Source organism: Cryptotermes secundus, unplaced genomic scaffold (assembly GCF_002891405.2).
Source record: "Cryptotermes secundus unplaced genomic scaffold, Csec_1.0 scaffold1777, whole genome shotgun sequence".
NCBI lineage: Eukaryota > Metazoa > Arthropoda > Insecta > Blattodea > Kalotermitidae > Cryptotermes > Cryptotermes secundus.
Genome location: NW_019724777.1, coordinates 118,738 through 139,206, shown reverse-complemented (window position 1 = coordinate 139,206; position 20,469 = coordinate 118,738). Strand labels below are relative to the sequence as shown.

Genomic DNA, 20,469 nt, shown 5'->3' with positions numbered 1-20,469 from the left:
CATTTCCAAATATTTTAACTGTGTCACATTTTCAAAACATCTGTTTTCTATCATTGTCATGATTTTGCCCTGCATTTTGGTGACGAGACAGCAACATATACTTAGTTTTCTGTGTTTACTTCTAGACCAACCTCCTTAATAGTAACAATTAAAGTTTGTGTGTTTCTCTTTGTTATGTCTATATTATCAGCCAGTAGATTCTTATCATCAGCATTGACCAAGAGACGACGTGTCCCATTTAGTATCAGTCCCACCTGGTTTTCCTGGACCTTCCTAATGGCATATTCTAAATCAAAGTTGAAAAGGAGTGGTGATAAACATCTCCTTGTTTTAGACCATTCTGGATAGGAAAATTATCAGAAAATGTTTACCTATACAGACTTTACTATAAGTTTCGTTTAAACACAGACAGCAAGAAAATCTCATTAGGATCCTGCCTTCTCCCTCCCCCAAGGAAGTAAGTAGTTTTAAAAATGTGAGAGTGGTAAGTGCAAACAGCAGATGAAAATGTATTATTTTCAAATCTTATGCAATAATTTCTTAATATGTTACTGTCTGAGTAGATACTTCCATTGAGAAGTCTGTTATATACACTGCAGAAGAGTTTTAGAAGGCTTTCNGAGCCGCGGCCGCGGAATTTAAATTACCACGTCAAAGGGTTAAATATGCATGCTCATTATCACCATGTTTATTCAGAAGTTACTATACACAAGTCAGGACAGCCTCTGTGGTCTAGTGGTCAGTGTTCCTGGCTACAGACCCAGAAGTCTGGGTTCGATTCCCGGCGCTATCAGATTTCTTTCTGAGAAGTAGTGGGTCTGGAATGGGGTCCACTCAGCCTCATGTTGATAATTGAGGAGCTATTTCAAGAAAATAGCAGCTCCGGTCTAGAAAACCGAAATTAACGGCCGTGGGGATTCGCTGTGCTGACCACACGACACCCTCTATATGCAGAAGTTGGCACTAAACTTCGCCGACAAGCAGCAGTCGCTCAGTCGGTATAGTTTGCTTGCAGACTAAAATCACAGAGTTTGTTTGTGTGTTATACATAAGTCAGAACACCTGACTATGAACCTGGTAACTTCACAAGGGACTGAACAGCCTTTTATCATGTAATGGTCCTGAGTGGTCAAAAACTTACAACTTGGATGTTGCAGAGAGTAAAGCAGTGATGTGTGTGTAAAGATAACAGCTTGTGAAATTCTGTTCAAGCAGAATGCAAAGCAAACTCGAGCATTCTGCAAAACTGAAATGGAAATAAAGTTTTGGAACTGAGGAGACCACACATTCAAACAATGGAGGACACGACACAGGACTGTGTCAAAATTCAACATAATACAGTGCAACAGAATAGCAATTTAACTCACTTCAATAATATATTAAACTTCAAGCATAACTGAGGTGTCCAGAATGAGGCATGATATATATTTTTGAGGGTGAATGTGGTGGGGTACATGGTAGCATAGTTGGTTGAGGCACTATGCTACAAGCCAGGTCACAGGTTTAATTCCTGATGAGGTCACTGTATTTTTCAATTGACCAAATCCATCCAGCAGCAATATGGCCCTAGGATTGACTCAGCCTCTAACAGAAATGAGTACCAGGGATCTTCCTGGGAGTAAAGGGCAGCCATCTGTGAGCTGACTGTCTAGAAACTGTGGGAGCCTCGATGTCTCACAACCCTATGGACCTCCATAGTCTGTTACAGGAAAGCTTTACCTTTTTTCACCTTTCAAGGGGAATATGGTTTGCTACATGTCTTTGAACAACTATACTATACTACTATACTACCAATTAGATTTTGCCCTGCTTTAATTTCAAACATACTTAACTCTTAAGCCACCAGCAACTAACATTGCTTCCGAAATGTGGTCAGTCATTCTGTCCAACAGCCATACCAAATTTCAGAGATATTTCTGAGTTTGTTCTTTGATTCTGCTACTATTCCATCAGATACAAATATCTCAAATATCAGACTTTTGCAGATGGATACAATTACATCTGGTGAAAAATTTTCCCTCACATACTTTTTGTGATATATTTGCATGTCTTGAAATACACACTGGAGGTAACAAGATAGAAATAGTGCATTCATTTTAAATGTATGCAGCTCATCTCATGGAGATATGTTCTGGAACCAATGCTTGTTTCCGTACACATGACATATACCTCACCGTCTCGATGCTTTCATTCAAGATCAAGTGGGAAGACGCCATGTTAAATCCCACCCTCCCCACAAAAAAGGGGCGGAGGGGGAGAGATTTTGAATATGTTACAGTACTAGGCAGTACTTTAAGCAACAGAGTGAAGTGTAAATAAGTACTACATTCCTTCGGAGGGTAGCTGCAAAATATTGAATAAGCAGTTACGGACAGCTGACAAGGGGTGGTCCTCCAGCTTGGGGGTTGGGCTTACAATGCATCACTGTAAAAATAAGGTTCTTATGAAAATTCTCAAGAAGCCTCAAACCTGGACGCATCTGTGGATAAATGACCTAAGCGAAAGAAAATGGATAATGAGATCTAGTATTTGGAATGTTAGAATTACGTATAGGGCAAGTTCGCTCAGGGCAGTGGCGGAAGAAATCTCAAAATATGTGTTAGATTTACTGGGAGTACATGAGGCCAGATGAGGCACAAGTGGCACAGAACCAGAAGGCGAATATACATTTTTCCATGGAAAGAGGAATGAGAATCATGAATTAGGTACAGGTTTCTTTGTACACAAGAGAATCATATCAGCAGTTAAGAAGGTAGAGTTCGTTAGTGATAGGATGTCATACATAATACTAACAGGTCACTGATTTGATATCGTTATGAATGTTCATGCACCAATGGAAGATAAAATTGCTCATATAATGGACAGGTGCTACAAAGGACTAGAACATGTATTTCATTAATTCCCAAAGTACCATATGAAAATTTTGTTACGAAATTTCAATGCCAAAATAAGTAGGGAAGAAATTTTCTTGCCAACAATTGGGAGTGAGGGTTTACACAAAATTAGTAATGATAATGGAGTTATAGTAGTAAACTTTGCCACATCCAAGAATCTTACTGTCAATAGTGCGATGTTCCCACATTGTAACATTCATAAATTTACGTGGACATGTCTTGACAGGAAGGCACACAACCAAATAGACCATATTTTGATAGGGAGATGGCATTCAAGTATACCTGAGGTTCGGTCATTCAGGGCAGCAGATTATGATATTGACTACTACCTGGTGGTGGCAAAGGTTAGGAAAAGACTGGCAGTGAATAAACAAATGATGCACAGAGTTCATATGCAGAGGTTCAATCTCAAGAAATTAAATGAGGCAGACAGTAAGGAGCAGTACTGTGTTGAAATCTCAAAGAGGTTTGTGGCTTTGGAAAACATAGACACTGAGGTGGGTGTTAATAAAGTTTGGGACTCTACTAGAAAGAATATCAAAATTTCAACCAAAGACAGTCTAGGTTATTATGAAATGAACACGCATAAGCCATGGTTTGACAAAGATGTTCAAAATTATTAGACCAAAGGAAACAAGCCAAACTGCGGTGGTTATAGGATCCAAGCAAAATAAATGGAGATAAGCTGAACAATATAAAACATGAAGCCAGTAGGCATTTCAGGAATAAACAGAACGAGTACCAGAAAGACCAAATTGATCAGCTTGCAATGAACAGTAAGATCAAGAATATCAGAGACCTGTATAGTGGAATAAATTAGTATAACAGGGGTTATAAACCTAGACGTAACTTAATGAAGGATGAGTATGGCGATCTGCTTGCAGATTCCCAAAATATTTTGAATATGTGAAAGATCTACTTCTCTCAGTTATTGAATGTACATACAGTCAGTGATGTTACGTAGATAGAAATACACACAGCTGAGTTGTCAGTAACTGACCCTAGCCCTTTTGAGGTTGAAATTGCTACTGAAAAGTTAAAAGGGTATAAATCACCAGGCAGTGGCCAAATTCTGGCAGAACTGATCCAAGCAGGAGGTGAAACATTACGTTCTGTGATCCATAAGCTCAATAATTCTATTTGAAATAAGGAAGAACTGCCAGATCAGTGGAAGGAGTCTATTATTGCACCAGTTCACAAGGGTGATAAAACTGACTGTAGTAATTATATGGGGACATCACTACTATCAACTTCATACAAAATTTTATCCAATATTCTTCTCTCAAGGTTAAGTCCATACAAGGATGAAATTATTGTGGATCATCAGTGTAGCTTTCAACGTTAACAGATCAACTACTGATCAGACCTTTTGCATTCATCACACACACTGAAGAAAAATGAGACAGTATCTCAGCTATTCATAGACTTCAAGAAAGTTAGGAGGGAAGTATTGTACAGTATTCTGACAGAGTTTGGGGTACCCATGAAACCAGTTAGGCTGATTAAAATGTGTTTAAAAGAAATGTATGGTAAAGTTCATTTGTCTGACAATTTTCCTTTGCAGAATGGTCTAAAACAAGGAGGTGCTTTATTGCCAATCCTTTTCCTTCTCAACTTTGCGTTTGAACATGCCATTAGGATGGTCCAGGAAAACCAGGTGGGAATGATACTAAATGGGACACATCAGCTCTTGGTCTATGCTGATGAAAAGAATCTATTGGGTGATAATATAAATACCACAAAGAAAAACACACAAACTTTAATTGTTGCTAGTAAGGATGTTGGTCTAGAAGAAAACATAGAGAAAGTAAGTATATGTTGCTATCTCATCACCAAAATTCAGGGCAAAATCATGACACAAAGATAGGAAACAGATGTTTTGAAAATGTAGTACAGTTCAGATAGTTGGGAATGAAGATAATAAATGAAAACCTGACTGCGGAGGAAACTAAGAGGTTGAACTCGGGTAATGCTTGCTACCATTCAGTCCAGAACCTTTTATCTTCTCATCTGCTCTCTAGAAACATAAAATTATAATACACAAAACTACAATTCTGCCTGTTGCTCTGTATGGGTGTGAAACTTGATCTCTGACATTAAGGGAGAAACACAGACTGAGGGTGTTTGAGAACATGGTGTTCAGGAGAATATTTGGACTGAAGAGAGATGAAGTAACAGGAAGTTGGAGAAAACTGCATAATGAGGAGCCTCATAACTTGTACTCTTCTCAAAGTACAATTAGAATGATCAAGTCGAGGAGGTTGAGAGGGTCAGGGCATGTGGCACAAATAGGGGAGAAGAGGAATGCATATAGGATATTGGTGGGAGAGCCAGAAGGAAAGAGACCATTAGGCTGACCAAGGCGTAGGTGGGTACAGTATTAAGAAATGGAGAGATAAGATGGGGGTGGTGGTATGAATTGGATTGATCTGGCTCAGGATAGGGTACAGTGTAGGGCTCCTGTGAACATGGTAATGAACCTCAGGTTCCTTAAAGTACTGGGAAGTTCTGGAGTAGCTGCAGAATTGGCAGCTTCTCATGAAGGGCTCAGCTCAATGAGTGAGTGAATGAGTGAGAGTGAATTCCTTGCACATAACTGTTCACAGTTTTACACAGTATTTTTAAATTTGTGTGACTGTTCTAAATAAAGAATATGGATAAAGCAAACATTTCATTACTTTAGTTCATTCAATAGTGTTTGTTCATATACAGATATGTATAAGCTTCCTTATATAAAATGCAGCTGCTACTTGGCAAAACGTTTGCTTCACCATTAAATGACACTCAAATGTCTAGAGCATAAGAACATTCAAGTTGTAGGGGGAAAATAGCTACAGGTGCAATCCTGAAGACATTCACTGCTGATTCAAAGGATCTACATAGAACTACAGACATTATTTTGTATAAATTTGAACTCAGATTTTAGATGATCTGGGGAGGGAGGAAGGAAATGGATTACATCAGCTAGACCCAGCTCTCACAAATGGTATGCAGCCGGATAGCTTACCACCTTCTGAGTATGACACCATTGTACTTTGCGTAATTTGTTGTATCAAACCTTATGGACGAAGCCAGTTGGGAGGATAATATTAAAATACATAGATATTAGAGGAACAGTTTGTGAACATATGAACTGGATCATAACTGGGCAGAGTGGCTGTGCTTCACTCATGAAATTACAGAAACGGCAATGAATAAATATGGAAGGATGGGAGATCCTGAAATATTCCTGAAGGAAAGCCCACAAAATTCTGGCATCACAGATCACAATACAAACCACCTCGAAGTTTCACAATGACCAAAGAGGCAAGGCCCACCATTTTATTTCCTTCTTCAGTGATCTGGCAGCCACAGCTGTGGAACAGTGAGTTTCTAAAGGTTCACAAGTGCCATACTGGTCATGTTAGGAGGTACATGTCCAGACAGGTACCTATCAAACTGTTCAAGAGATGGTTAACTGGTCACCTCGGGGGTTCTGTGGGACTTCAGTTATTCTAATGTTATCACAATATGTTCTCATTTGACAAGTTTTTGCCTGAATAATTTTGGAGCAGCAAAAGATCATGGACTGAAGTGTGGCTACAGCCTGCCACTAAATGAAGAGCATCAAGCTATGTTCTGAAGAGTACCTGTTCTACACTTGGTACAAGGACTTACCTAAGCATACCTTAGCATGGGCAGAATTTCATGCTTCTTCCCCTGCATCAGGTCCACATAAGGAATGGGAATGTCAGGACAGAAACCAGGCCATCAGGTTCTGCTGAGAAGCAAAGTAAGTATAATCATAAAAGCAGCCATGCCAAGTGTAAGGCACCTTTTGTCCACATGAAGAGAACTGACAAGAGTTTTGGTTTATTCTTAGTCACAAACACATCTTTACTTGCACAATAATTTATATGTATATATATACACACACATCCGTAATGCGGAGTGAGTTCTCACAATATCAGTGTTACCATCATAAATTAATTGAAAGCAGTCAACTCACATCCAACATAAATACATTCTTTCTACATGCACACTCCTACACACTCCAAACACAAATCTGTATAAGAAAATATATTCCATGGAAGAAAGTCAGAATTGCTCATTCATTTCTGTGCTGCGTAAGGGTTGGCAACTGAGCCATAAGAAAAACAATGTTTCAACATTTGAAGATAAAAAAATGAGAGAGCAAAAAAACTTGATGTGCATACTGACTTTCTTAATACTCTCTCTCCTGTGGCAAAAGTGCTGGAAACAAAGGAATTTACTTCTTTGATGAACTGAAGGTAGCAAGACTGTGAAGATATTAAAGAGAGGCATCACAGCCTGTAAAAGTTAGGGCAATTTCTGAATTGGAAATCAATGTGGATCATGTGGAAATGGTGGAAAAGAATTCCACCCTATATAAAATATTCAATTACAAAGTACAATGAAAGAGGGATGCTGGAAGACCACAAAGGAGATGGAATCATTAGTTTTATCCTTCAGTTTGACACTTGTATGTAGGTCGATTATGAAACGTCAAATTAAAACCTAAGCCAATTTTACTTACAATCATGTGAGACAGGAATGAGTAACAAACTGAGTGGGTGAAAGCCCACGGCACCCACTTCACTTCCAAAATGAGAAACATAAGGGACAGGATCCTAACTTATTGCATAGTTCAGTATTTACACCAGTCAGAGAATAATTAGAAATCTTACAAAAATACTTTTCACCTACGGAAATGGAAAGACATTCACAGTAGGCCATTAGTAAATTAAGTATAAGCACCTCCCGCTTTCCTAACAGTAACAATTGGTTTGCTACAGAGTACACTGAAAAGAACAATCAAGTCTCTGCCATGCAATGATGCTATATTGTCACAATGATTGAGAGAAATTACTTTCAACTAGGTACTTTATATGGGAAGACACTATATAACAATTTGAAATTAACTACAACACAGTGGAAGGTTACTCATTGTACTTCCCAAAATGTGCAATAAAAATTGAAAATAAAATTAATAAAATAACATATAAAAGATTTGTTGCTTAACATGGAGGGAATGACAATTGTAAATATGTACAGAATGTAACAGTACAGTATAAAAAGGAAAATACTGTTGAATTTATATATCAAGTCCATGCTAATAAGGCCTGAGGAAGTAACAGATGTCACACTACACTGTGAGCACAGTAACCAGGACACGCCACAATGGTGCATCATCAGAAGAATATCACCTCATCCTCAGATGCCTGGGGAGCGATGCCTGTGGGCGTGTGGGGATGTGAGTCAGGGCTGTGGATGCGTGACCTGTCTGGTACTTTGGGGTACGTATTGGTACGAGCAGCGCCCTCAGTCCCACTGGGACCCACGTCAGAGTTCTGCATCATAGCAGGGCTGCTGCCAGTCCGCGTGTGACTTGAGCCAAGCCTCTGGTAGCCAGTGCCTGACCCACTGCTCCGACGTGAGTCAGATCCCTGACTCAGCTTAAGGGGAAGCATTTGCTGCATGCCTCCAGTCACAGAGGAGCTGAGTTTAGTCGCAAGCTTTAGAGGGAGCTGCTGCTTGACTTGCACATTTGGGGCCACTTTCTGCTGGTTGGTGGCACTAATGAGATTCAGAGGCAATGTAGATTTGCTGGAACCACTTTTCCACTTGGATTCTAACTTACGCCGAGGATCAACAGTGTTGGTGGGGGATGAGACTGTCGATTCACCTCCTGTACTTGGACTTGAATCATCTGTGCTCTGACTGATGTGGATTCCTTGACTGGAGAGGCTTTCCTCATGAGGCAGTGTCCCAGTCACCATGGGCAGATTGGGGCTGATGAGAATACCCTGGCTTGTCAGCATTTCCAGCTTGCGATACAGCTGTTCCCGCTGTTGAGTGACGTCATTTTGTTCTGCTCGCACCTGTTCCTGCAACATGTTACCATTACCACTTTACTGTGAAACTCACACATCTGCAAAACACACAGCATATCCTGGAGGTCCTGAAGGCTACTCACCTGCAGCCTCTGCAGCTCTGCTTTCTTTTCCTCTATGTACCTCTCCTCTGCATCCTTCTCTCGCTGCCATGCCTCCTTCTCATGCGTGAGCCTGTCCTGCAGATTGCGCAACTCCTCCAGCTGCTGGTTGTGCCTATACATGGGGCGGCGTTCACGCCCATCCTCCTGTATGAGCTGGGACTTGCATGCAGACAGCTGAGCCTGCAAGCTGGAACATAAAATGCAGAAAATCAGATTAGAAAGGTGAGATATGACTATATTACCTTCATGTCAATTTCGTGGTGGAAACTGTGTGAGCTGTTTCACAGCCAGGTCAGAAGAAAATGAGACTTGAGAAGATTCAAGATCATAAAGGCATGGTAAAAGTATCAACAAATATGGAAAAGAAGAATATTGCAATATTGCAGAAGAAAATTCTTTTATTAATTACTTCATGGAGTACTGTATGAGATTTGGAAACACACATGGCTCACTGATGACTGGAGGGAAGATACTGTCTCAATATACAAGACAAGACTGTAGAAGAATATATCGTACACTTAACAGGAGTGTTTCGAAGAAGCTGGTCTCTGGCCTGAGATCTAAATTCGCAATCACTTCGATACAAAGCAGAGATCTAAACACCTGACTATGTTGTTCAGTCATCCAGTGGATACAGAGATAATCTGAGAATTTTAAAATATCAAGAAATACTGAAGTCATACTAAAATATAAAACACAGAAGCTGCATATGGACAAGCACCATGGGAGATGTAAGCAGGCAACAAACTGCAGACATATTGTAACAAGTATGAAGGAATAAAATATGACATAAGAAAATCCGATGAAATTAAGAGTACGCAGCTGTTACACATGGATAACTGTAGAATTCCTTGGAGAACATTACTACTGATGATGCTGAATGTATGGCCACTAGTGAGAGACAAATAAGGGAAGATATACAAAAGAGAATAGGGTAAGACACAGGCATACAAGTATAAGGAGTGCTTATGGGAAGATGGAAGAGGCTTTGTCATAATATGAGCAATTATTATTGGAATGTCAAGGCATCATTATCATCAGTACCACTGTCAATGCCAGTACTGTTATTGTATCATTCTTGCTGCTGTTGTCAGTTATTTTGCCAGTGGCTATGTAGCTGGAGAGTGAAGAGAACAAGATGAACCTGTGTACTGACGTCATCTGCTGCGAGATGATGGACAGCAACTTGTAGACATAGTGCGACAGCTGGACTGCGGCCAGCTGCTGCTCCTGCCCAAGCATCAGCAATGCTGGCAACTCGCACGAGTTGTCACAGAGGTTTGAAGTCAGCACACCAGGAGGAATTGTGGCCATCATTGCACTGCGCCATGGCAAGTGGTCCTGTGAAACAATAACAAACGCTCAGCCTCAAAATATTTAGCCTTTACCATTATCTACTTCATCTCCATCTTTGCCCTAGCCTGCCAGTTCCTCCTCCTCTCCCTCTCTGCAAGAGTTGGAGCAATCACTTCAGTTCCACTCTAAATGCTGCACCTAGCTCTCTCTGTTTCCCAGTGTACTGAGTTTATCTGAAGTTCCCATCTTGTCCTGTGTAGTCTCTCACAGACCAAACAAATGTCACTTCACCTCATTATTTATGCTTTCAAATAACACTCTGAATAACCCTTTCAGGATTTTCTGGGGAAAGATACAAACACTAATGTGAGCAAAGTCCTTCAATGGTGGAAATATAACTGTGAAGCAATGGGACTGAGACCACTTTAAATCTATACTAAATCAAGAAAAACACTGACTGACAGTTCCAGAGTACTTAATCTCTGCAAATGACCTACCACACATCATTAAACAGTTCATCACCCAGGTGTTTTCTTATGTAAAATTGCAGTGAAATGACAAAAGTTTATTTACTGTGACAGTCTTAAGTTTTCTTATATTAGGAATTAACAGTGACTGCTCTGTGCATTAGATGATTGCTAAGCAATGGAAAGCAGTGGAAACAGACCACTTCTACATTACAAAAATGATTACGGTCACAAAAAGAGATGCAGGTACCTGGAGAAAAGGACTTTACATAAAATATAAAGAACTGTGATTTAATTATATCCAAAAATAACACTAAAACCAGAATGTCCTGTTTGAAAAAGACAAGATTTCAGAACAAGAAGCCGAAGACATATATATAATTCAACTCACCAGAGGTAGTTTGTGAGAACGAACATCTCCTTTACTCCCAAGATTTGACTCACAATCTGGGGTCGCTGAAGTAGAATCGTGTGATTGGTCATGATTCTCTTTTGGTTGGTGTTTCTTCACAACACCTGTAATTATAGATTGTACTAGCATTTGTACTTGCTGTTCTGTGGCGTGAAGCAAAAAACTGGATTGTCAGGCATAAAGATACATTTGTAGCACATTCGTACCCACAACCAGAAGCTTCCAATGTGGGGAAGGATTCAACACTTAAGCATAAGGTTAAAGTCACTGCCAGATGGCTTTCACAGTACACTTTACAGAATGTGTCTGTGTGGCCAGAGAGATATGAACAACATACCTTTCACTCCAGCTGCTGCTGGCAACTGATCTTTATTAGCACTGTCAAAACCCCCAAATGTCTCTGCACGTTTTGGAAGTGTTGGTGAAATGTAGGCTTCACTGTGATGTTCTCCAACAGAACTCACACTACGAGACAAGTTTGTTCCTGGTGCGTAGAGTGAGCTTGCCAAGTTGTTCACCTCCTGCAAATGCAAAGTGATCAGGCCATTACAGAGAATGCACAGGGAACCCACACAGAACACAAGACACAACATACATACATTTTATTTACATATTACACTTTGCAGAGTAAGCCTTGGATGAGTTAGCTGTAATAAGATACCCCATAAAACACTCAAATGTCAACCAAGAGGAAGATTTCACACACTGCAGAAAGAATGTGTTCTGCCATACACATGATACTGGAAGCGGTATGTGGATTATTTGCAATGCTGTCTGTAGTTACATTATGTAGTGCTGGGTGGCATGACAACAGGTGAATGGTGAATTTGAAGGGATTTGGAAGGAAGCAGCAATGGCCTAATTGTGGCACTATCCCTGCATTTGCCTGGAGAAACTGAGTGAAACCACAGAAGTCCCAGATCAGACTTGAACTGAGCACGTCCCAAACATAAGCCTGTGGTGTTACCACTATGCCCACCTATGAGTACTTGGTACTTGGGGGGACTTTACAGGAGAAAGGAAGCAACAGAAGAATCGACAAAACTGCATGCTGAGGACACTGTACTTACATATCCTGTTGCACTGATTATTCGTTTCATTGCTGCTGCAACCTTCTCCCAGTAACTTGAGCACATCTCCAGGTACATCATCATCTCCTGTAGCCTTTCCCTTCATTAACTTGATAGCTTTTTCCACCTCTCTTTGTAAAATATATGGTCCTTTCCCATCTGTATCTACTTCTTCTTCTGGTTCAACTTCTAAGGTTTCTGGCCGATTAGGTCGATCATATAGTTCTGTAATATACTTTTCACAAATTTTCAGCACTTGCCTCTGATTTACTATTCTATTCCCCTGGGAGTATTCGATGCCAACATTTTGAATCCCATGATTCTCTTTCCATCCTAGTTCTTTTGCCTTCATGTACATCAAATCATAACGTCCTGTTCTTTCAATTATTCCTCAGTCTCCTGTATTTCCTCCTGCCTTCTTCATTGTTTACATTCTTCCATTTCCTTCACTCCTCCGTTTTACTCATCATCTCCTGTGTAACCCATGGTTTTCTTGCTATCTTCTCAACTTTACCAACCAAATCACTGATAGTATCTAAATTATGGAAAGGGTAAACACGAAAGAAAAAAAAAATCTAATCCCTAGAGACATGCTTTGGAAACTGAAAATGCCAAAGGGTGGAAGAATGTATTTCAAAATTACCACAAGTGGTGAGGAAGAATGGGCTTCAACAAAGATATTAAAAGAACAGCAGCAACTGAGAAAAGATTTTTAAGCAGAAGGAGAGAATAAGAAACAATAAAAAATACAAAGAATTTGAAGATAAAAACACTGGATGAAAAATGAATAAATAATGGAATAAAATGGAGCAGGCATGGTTCGAGAACAAACAAACAGAGAGTCCTCAGAAGGTTCTGAACCGGAGAGAGAAACGGAATGGAAATGTCCAAGAGGAATGCTGAGATCATGATGGGAGCAACAGGCAGATGGAAGGAAGAGCATGCGAGGAAACTGAGGAGGTGCTCTGGGAAGACAAGGACAGATGTAGAGGCTTGTTGCTAAACCCACACAAAAGAACACAGAACTGAAGTTCAGTGTATTAGAAGAATGGACGATGTGCAATGGAACTGAACAGTTCACCTGGACTGCTGATAGCACTTCCTGCCACATGGTTGAGCTCTCCGTGTCCTCCACCACCAGACCACTGTAATTCGGACACTCAAGCATGTTCTCCACTCCTGCAGCAGCCAGCAGCTTCTGCTGCAATGCCATCTTCTCTTCCAGTATCAGAGCTTGCTCAACATCCTTCTGCCGCAGGACACCTGCAACAAGCCCAGCTTCTGTCTGCCATCACACTGCAATGCCCATCCTCTGTGCAAGAGGGATGTCAGCACTGGATACATATTGTGATTCTGTATTTACAGCTTCCTGATAATCAAAGTGCACAATAAGACAAGTCTGTGCTGTAGAACTTGAAAAAAAAAAAACCCTGAATTTAGATTATACATTTTAGTACCCAGTCATAACATTTTATAAAATTAATCAATCCACTGAATATGCCACACCATTTTCCTGCCTTCTGGAAACTTCTTTAAACGCTAGTTGCCTGTCCTTGCAGAAAGTATCTGCTGCTGCAGAGTTACAGATAATACCTTAATTTAAAAAAAAAAGTAAAGCTATCCCTTTAAAAGGCCATGACTGCCCATACGGTGACGAAATGTCAAGACTCCCATGTTCTCTAGACTGTTGGCTCACAAACAGAGGTGAGGTTGTCAACCTTACATGCCGGCCACCCTTTCTAACCCCAGGAATATTCCTGGTACTCATTTTTGTTAGAGGCTGAGTCAACTTAAGGGCCAAATGCCAAATGTTGTGTAATGTTTTTATTGCTCCTCCTATATGACTGTTTCCACATCTCAATTGTATGGATCTATGGAATGAAATAAAGAACTATGAACTATGAACTATAGTGTATGTATAAATAAAATGCATTCTTTGGTCACAGAAAGACAAAAACAGTATACAGTTGCCAACTGTTGATGACAAGCTGAAATACTAACCAATCTAAGTGTGAACTTCAAAATATGTTGGACATGTGAATATGAAGAATGTGGCAAGATTTAGCAGGCACTACTGCCCTATCATTGAAAGGGTCAGCATTACTGTGCTGGAAGCAATACCTGGCATCTGCTGTGAATGCAAGCTTCATGTGTAATCATCAAGAGATCTGAGGTTCTCATAACAGTGAATATTATATTGTGGTCTTCTGAAATGTGATGCTTTGTAGTTTGGCAGATAGTTACCAATGCTTCAGGGGCACCTGCTGCCTCCATCCTCAAAGCACAATTGATGAGATAACATACAGTTTGACAGATAGATCCCAACGTTTTGGAGAATTCTGCAGCCTCCATCTTCACGGTAGAACAAACCAATAGCAATTTCCACCAAACTATATCAAAAACTAGAATTACTGTGGTTGCTTAGCTGTGCACATGGAAGAAAGGTGGTGCACAGAAGCCAATAACTTGACCTGATCACATTTCATGCCTCAATAAACTACAGTCCTCTTTCATCCATATTCCATGTAAACAGGTAAAGCTATCTGTGCTTACAGACTAAACACAATGGTGATTCAAGAAGTTTGGCAACTTTTAATTCCCAATGAATAAAGAGCTGCAGCTCCACAGCCAGGTTCCTGTCACTTTCTGTACTCTGCAGAGCCACTTCTGAACAATCACTTGATATCCTTAAACTGTAACATGCCACAACACAAGGAACAGACAACTTCCAGCCATGCAACACCTGAGACTCTCACAGTGGTGAATATTAATGAAGCATGTAACGACATGTACTCTGCAAGATGGTTACCAATGTTTACACTGAAGATGGAGGCAGCATGGTCCTCCAAAATGGTGACAACCCTCTGCAGGGCTACATAGCATCATATCCAGAAATCTTAAACTTCTAAGCAATTCAGTTTGTAGCATACAAATTCAAGAGGTTCCCAAACATGCAAACAGAGAATTATGTGGTTTTCTTCAGTCCCAACATAGCACCCTGAACACAGGCCACAACTGCGCCCTCCTACACCATCTTCCCTTATCACTAATGCTATTATAATGCATGCAGTTGACAGGCCAACCCTTCAAAGCAGGGATGTAACCATACATACTACTTGTTTTGACATCAAGAAACTGCATTTTGCCCACACACTGAATACATGCATTTTATGTGATTTTCACAATAAACAGTGATTATTTCCCTAAATAATATTAACTGGTTGGTCTTTGTTATACATATTTCCTGGAGGGAGAACTGAATGTATAAATCTTGCTCCGTTCCTTGTGCGTGGATATAAGTATGAATGGGCATTCAACACAGCAATGAATGTGAAAGTGATCTTTCATTTCTCCGTTCTTAGTACAAGCCAGATACAATGAACATTCAGCACGGTGCTTTACCTTTAAATCCCAAACTGCTGCCTTTGGAAATTGAGAAAGAACAATAGGAAAGAGAATTATGCAGTGACACACAGAGACTGTAGCAAAGCGCACATCAACCGATATCCCTTCCTCAAAGGGAACCCCTGATAAGTAGTGACTACAGTTACACCTTTGTGATGCTGAGTAGCCTGGAGGTCTAATAACAATCTACCAGACTACATGGCATCACATCTCACAAGATCATAATCTTACTTATTATTCACTGTTTTGAGAAACTCAGATCTTAACAATGGCCCTCATTATGACACTGTGTGTTCAATGGTTCTTGGCATGTAACATTCAGAAGACAGACACTATGATGCTGATACACATTTATACAACTGTTCATTTGATATGAAATTGTATGACCAAGTGAATGTGCTTCTCTTGTATAGACATCAAGTGCTCTTGAAACACAAATACTGACACTTTTGTTAAAACAGTATCAATCACGCAATCAGCAAATACTGTGGTGGGATGAACTTCACAATTTCGGTTATAGATTGGGCATGTGTGAGTTTCAAAATCCTTCAGATGAAGATGGGAGAAGAAATATCTTGATTCAAATGCTGATTCTTCAGACTTGAACTTGAAGAATCTTTTGAGAACAACTTTTGCTATGTACGGTACCATGCAAATTATCCGATCCATCAGAATCATAATGACAAAATTCACTTTTTTAAAAATACGATGATTTATGACAAATTTACACTGAAATAAGATCTGATAATAAAATGGATAAGCCGTATACTTCACTGCACTGTGAAAAAGTGGCTAGTGCCACAAATAAAAAATTTGTCTAGCAGAGAAATTTTCCCTTCTCATCCTGATTCTTTGAATTTCTCAAAATTCTTGTCTTGAATTAAATGTAATTCTTGCATGTGTCCATTACTGATGTCTGTGTTCTTAGGCTGGTGATATTTTGCGATGGTGCATCCAATTAACTGTACACAGAATGTTCACATAAACTCAAGACTTTCAGCACTGCGGCATATCACTGACAAAGCTCCATTCAATTTTATGTTTAACATTTTACATGGTGCTAAACAAATTTACCCATTTCCCTGCTACATTTCTTTCTCAACTACAGTGATACTTAAACCAAATCCTTGTACATAATGAATGACTACAATTAAGAGGCCCATGGATGCATTTATCTTTAGTGAATTCAAAACAAGCATAGGTAAACAGCACCTCCATTTTCCCAAGCCCTCACACTCTATTCCTTGAGATCCAGCTGAATTTTATCCTTCACTCTATACTTAGGTCTCCTTTTTAGACTTTTTAATGTAAATCTGCAAGCGTTTCTTACCACTTCCATGCATGGTCACGTGCTCCACCCACCTTATTCTCCTAAATTTCATCACTACAATAATATTTAATTAGAAGTTACAAAGATCCTGTTACTGTTCTCAAACACCATCCATATGTTCCACCCTCAGGAACAGAGACCAGGTTTCATACACCATAAGACTGTAGTTACACATGTCTTAATTTTAGGTTTTTAGACAGAGAACATTTCTGATGTGAATGCCAGCATTAGCTCCGTGCACATGTGTAACTAAATAGCAGCAGCAGCAGTAACTACATGTAGATCAGAACTTTCATGGGAACTGCATTATATAATGAAGTTTTCTCACGCTATCGACCATGTCAATATGGGCTGCCACAGACTGTCCCTGTCTCCAACATCACGGGTTGATGTGACGAGTGTTGCATCTATGTTGTATCTGATATGGTTGATTTATAATGCTGCACTTTAACAATTAAGTCACCTGTGTTTTTAACCTTAACTGGTCGATGCATTTGTAACTTATTTTGGCAAGTAACACTGCCCTGTTGTCTAGTGTATATGAATTGGGTTGAGTGATTTCAAGTTGTTCCCACTCTCATACACCAAGTGTGACTGCAATGGAACCTAGGAGCAGTATGAAGCTCTTTGGCATCTAATTTTGCCTTCACTCATCTTCTATCATGAGTGAAAGGATCTCTTACATGCCTTATATGTACAACACGGGACTCCTGGCTTTACTGCTCTTCTGAAACAAGCTGTGCTACAGATTTTCCTAGACCCTGGCTGGGTCTGAACCCACAAACTTAAGGCTCAATGGCGAGCATGTTACCACTAGACCATCAAGAGAGAATGTTGTATTTAGATACTGGATGTCCCACTGTGTATTGCTGCTGATGGAACAGTGGGTAGTAAGACAGTCAGTGATTACTATGCTGCCCACCAGTCTGTACTCCAAGAGGCCTCCAATGACCACGTGACTGTGCTCACAATTCCCTCAGCCGCGCAGACAAGAGCATACTCTGCACAAATATGACACTTTCCACATTAACCCCGATTATGATGGAGATGGAGACAGTGTCTGGAAATTGGACACTAACCCCATGACACCAACGCATTCCGCACCAGCAACTGCCTGCCCACAAGGACCTGACAAGAAACAAACATATTGTGGACAGCTCCACTGCACTCACCAACAATCTGGCGTATCTGTGACTGCTTTGCTTCCAGAACCTTCTGCCTCTCTTCAGAACTTAGCACCACAGCATCGTCATCATCTTCTTGACAAGTCTGCACTGCTGACCTGGAAACAAACACGTAAATCAGTTGACACACAAAATACTATGAAGGAGTGTGTACGAATCCCACCTCACATTTTAGAGGTCCTGGACTCAAATTTCAGCCCAGCAACTGGCTAACATGATGAAGGTCTTAATGATTTTCCTCAGCCCCTACACGCAAACATGTGGAAAGTACTACAAAGTAGACCACAACCACTTCCTGCAATATCCCTTCCAATTCATTGTTCACTACACATCCTACAACTTGACACTGCACAATCTGACCTAGCAAGAAGAGAGTTGTTATATGAGTCAAACTGCAGGACCATAACATGAGCTGTCAGTCTGCATCTCACCTGATTGCACGGATCCACATCTGTTTGTCTTTCGGTTTGTGAACTTTGAGTTCAAACATCTCAGGGTCAGCAGGATTGGAGGAAATGAGGTAAATACCACGTGATTCCTGCCCAGCCTTTTCTCGTACAAGGAGCTTCTGCAGTGACACCACACCAGCCTGTAAGATTTAAAGTAACATAACTGACAGATGTGCTAAGAAACCATAAGACTGGATGATAACATTAAGATGTACCTTATGACATCAGATGACTTTGTGTGCACTGGGGCAGTACCCATGTTTTACTACAGCACTACTAATCTGGAAGTGCAACTTGGCACCTCACACTGAGAGACCAGAATGTCATTCTAAATGAGACAGGCAGGGACAGGAATAAAAAAAATTAGACGATGAAGTTCCCAATGTGTTTTCTTAACATTAACAATCAATTAAATCATGAAGGCTGAAACAAGAAATACATATTAACTTTTGATTACAAAACCTCAATGGGAGGAGTTTTACAAGCATCTAGGCATAAATGGGATAACAATATTAAAACACATCTATCACAGAAGCCAGTGTAAGGATATGAAACTGAATGAAGAATTTCAGGATACAGTCCAACTGTGGCAAATGTGATCAGCTACACACTTGGAGCAGCTGTGTCCCATACGAATTATACTATCAAACCTGATGAACTTGCCAAGCACCAAGTTCCAAATCATGCATCACCTTATTGTCCGGTGTGAAGAATGAGTATTTGTGATTGTTCTCCAGCAGGAAGAAGAGGACATCAGAGAGCACAATTACCAAAACAAGCTGCATCTTCCCACGACCCTGCATCAGCATTGCCACACCTTCAAACCTGAAAAAAGACATAACCAAACCATGTGCTGTATGGAGTGCCATACACTCAAGTTCCTACACAAAGTCTCAAACAAAGAAGCCATTTTTCTCTATGAAATAATCAATTGCCTGGTATATAGAAGACAAAAAACCACGTTTCAGAGACTGGATCTGTCTCCGTCCTCAGGTGGATGGGGCAGGTTTTTTGCCTTCTATATACCAGATGAAGGATAGAGTCCAAAATAAGCCTAACAGTTCCAATAAAAATAAACTCTGTTACACAATAGACCCCATATTCATGTAGAAAAATCAAGAAGAGGATAAATTAGATAACAGGCCTTACACGAAATTAAGAGCAGAAAAGCCAAATGATCAGACTGCATAAAAGGTGAATAGCTTCAATGTGGAGGAACCTGCTTTTACAACAAACTACTGTGGCCATTTAGCCTGTGCCAGAAATACACTAGATACCTTGTAGTGTAGTATGTTCTGAACATTACACACACATACAATGTCTGAGTGACATTCAGGCTCCAGCCAGGTATGCTGCAGCATATCAACATGTGCAGTGTACATGGTTAGAGCATGAATCTGAGGTTCTCTCACACATGATGCACAAACAGTGTGCATGCATCTTTTCATCCAGTTTTAACACACAAATAAGTTGTAAAGAAAATCTGCATACACTCTGTATACTTACAATCAGTGTGTTCGCAGAAAAGCAAACAGGTTGCAAAATATATTTCACTATTTCAAGAACACTGAGGAAACAGACTACAACAAAAACAGTGTTGAAGTTTTACAAAGTTATGGCTGTCCTGATATCACTGTGACAGTGAATCTTGGACCGTGATGATTACAGACTGGATGAGAATACAGAAAGCCAGGAGGGAGAGGGATTTTCTGATCTGTGAAGGGCTGCAATAAACAGAAGAAGAATTTAAAATATAAACACAGAACTGGGCATTTTCTGAATGAATGGAAAAGAAAAAAAAACAAAGGAGTGGAAGTAACATCTCAGGATAAGCGGCCTCCGTAGTCTAGGGGTAATGTTCCCACCTCATGACTCAAGGCACGCGGGTTCAAACCCAGCAGAGGCCGTGGAATTTTTAAGGACGGAAAAATTCAGGGAACAAGTCCTCCGGGAGGGACTTTAAG

The 20,469-nt window shown here is 40.2% G+C and overlaps 1 protein-coding gene across 7 annotated transcripts in view; it reads right to left on the bottom strand.

Moving 5' to 3' along the window:
- Window positions 1-6,730: 6,730 nt before the first annotated feature.
- Window positions 6,731-20,469, bottom strand: part of LOC111863069 (rho guanine nucleotide exchange factor 18) — a 64,248-nt gene continuing 50,509 nt past the window's right edge. For all 7 annotated transcript variants that reach the window (XM_033750909.1, XM_023849040.2, XM_023849039.2 and 4 more), the window contains 9 exons: window positions 19,198-19,330; window positions 18,488-18,645; window positions 18,045-18,154; window positions 13,219-13,400; window positions 11,405-11,588; window positions 11,047-11,171; window positions 10,037-10,233; window positions 8,872-9,079; window positions 6,731-8,782 (listed from right to left, as the gene is read on the bottom strand). In XM_033750909.1, the coding sequence (XP_033606800.1) occupies window positions 8,087-8,782; window positions 8,872-9,079; window positions 10,037-10,233; window positions 11,047-11,171; window positions 11,405-11,588; window positions 13,219-13,400; window positions 18,045-18,154; window positions 18,488-18,645; window positions 19,198-19,330 (1,993 nt within the window). In that variant the 3' untranslated portion in view covers window positions 6,731-8,086. The remainder of the gene's footprint in view (window positions 8,783-8,871; window positions 9,080-10,036; window positions 10,234-11,046; window positions 11,172-11,404; window positions 11,589-13,218; window positions 13,401-18,044; window positions 18,155-18,487; window positions 18,646-19,197; window positions 19,331-20,469) is intronic.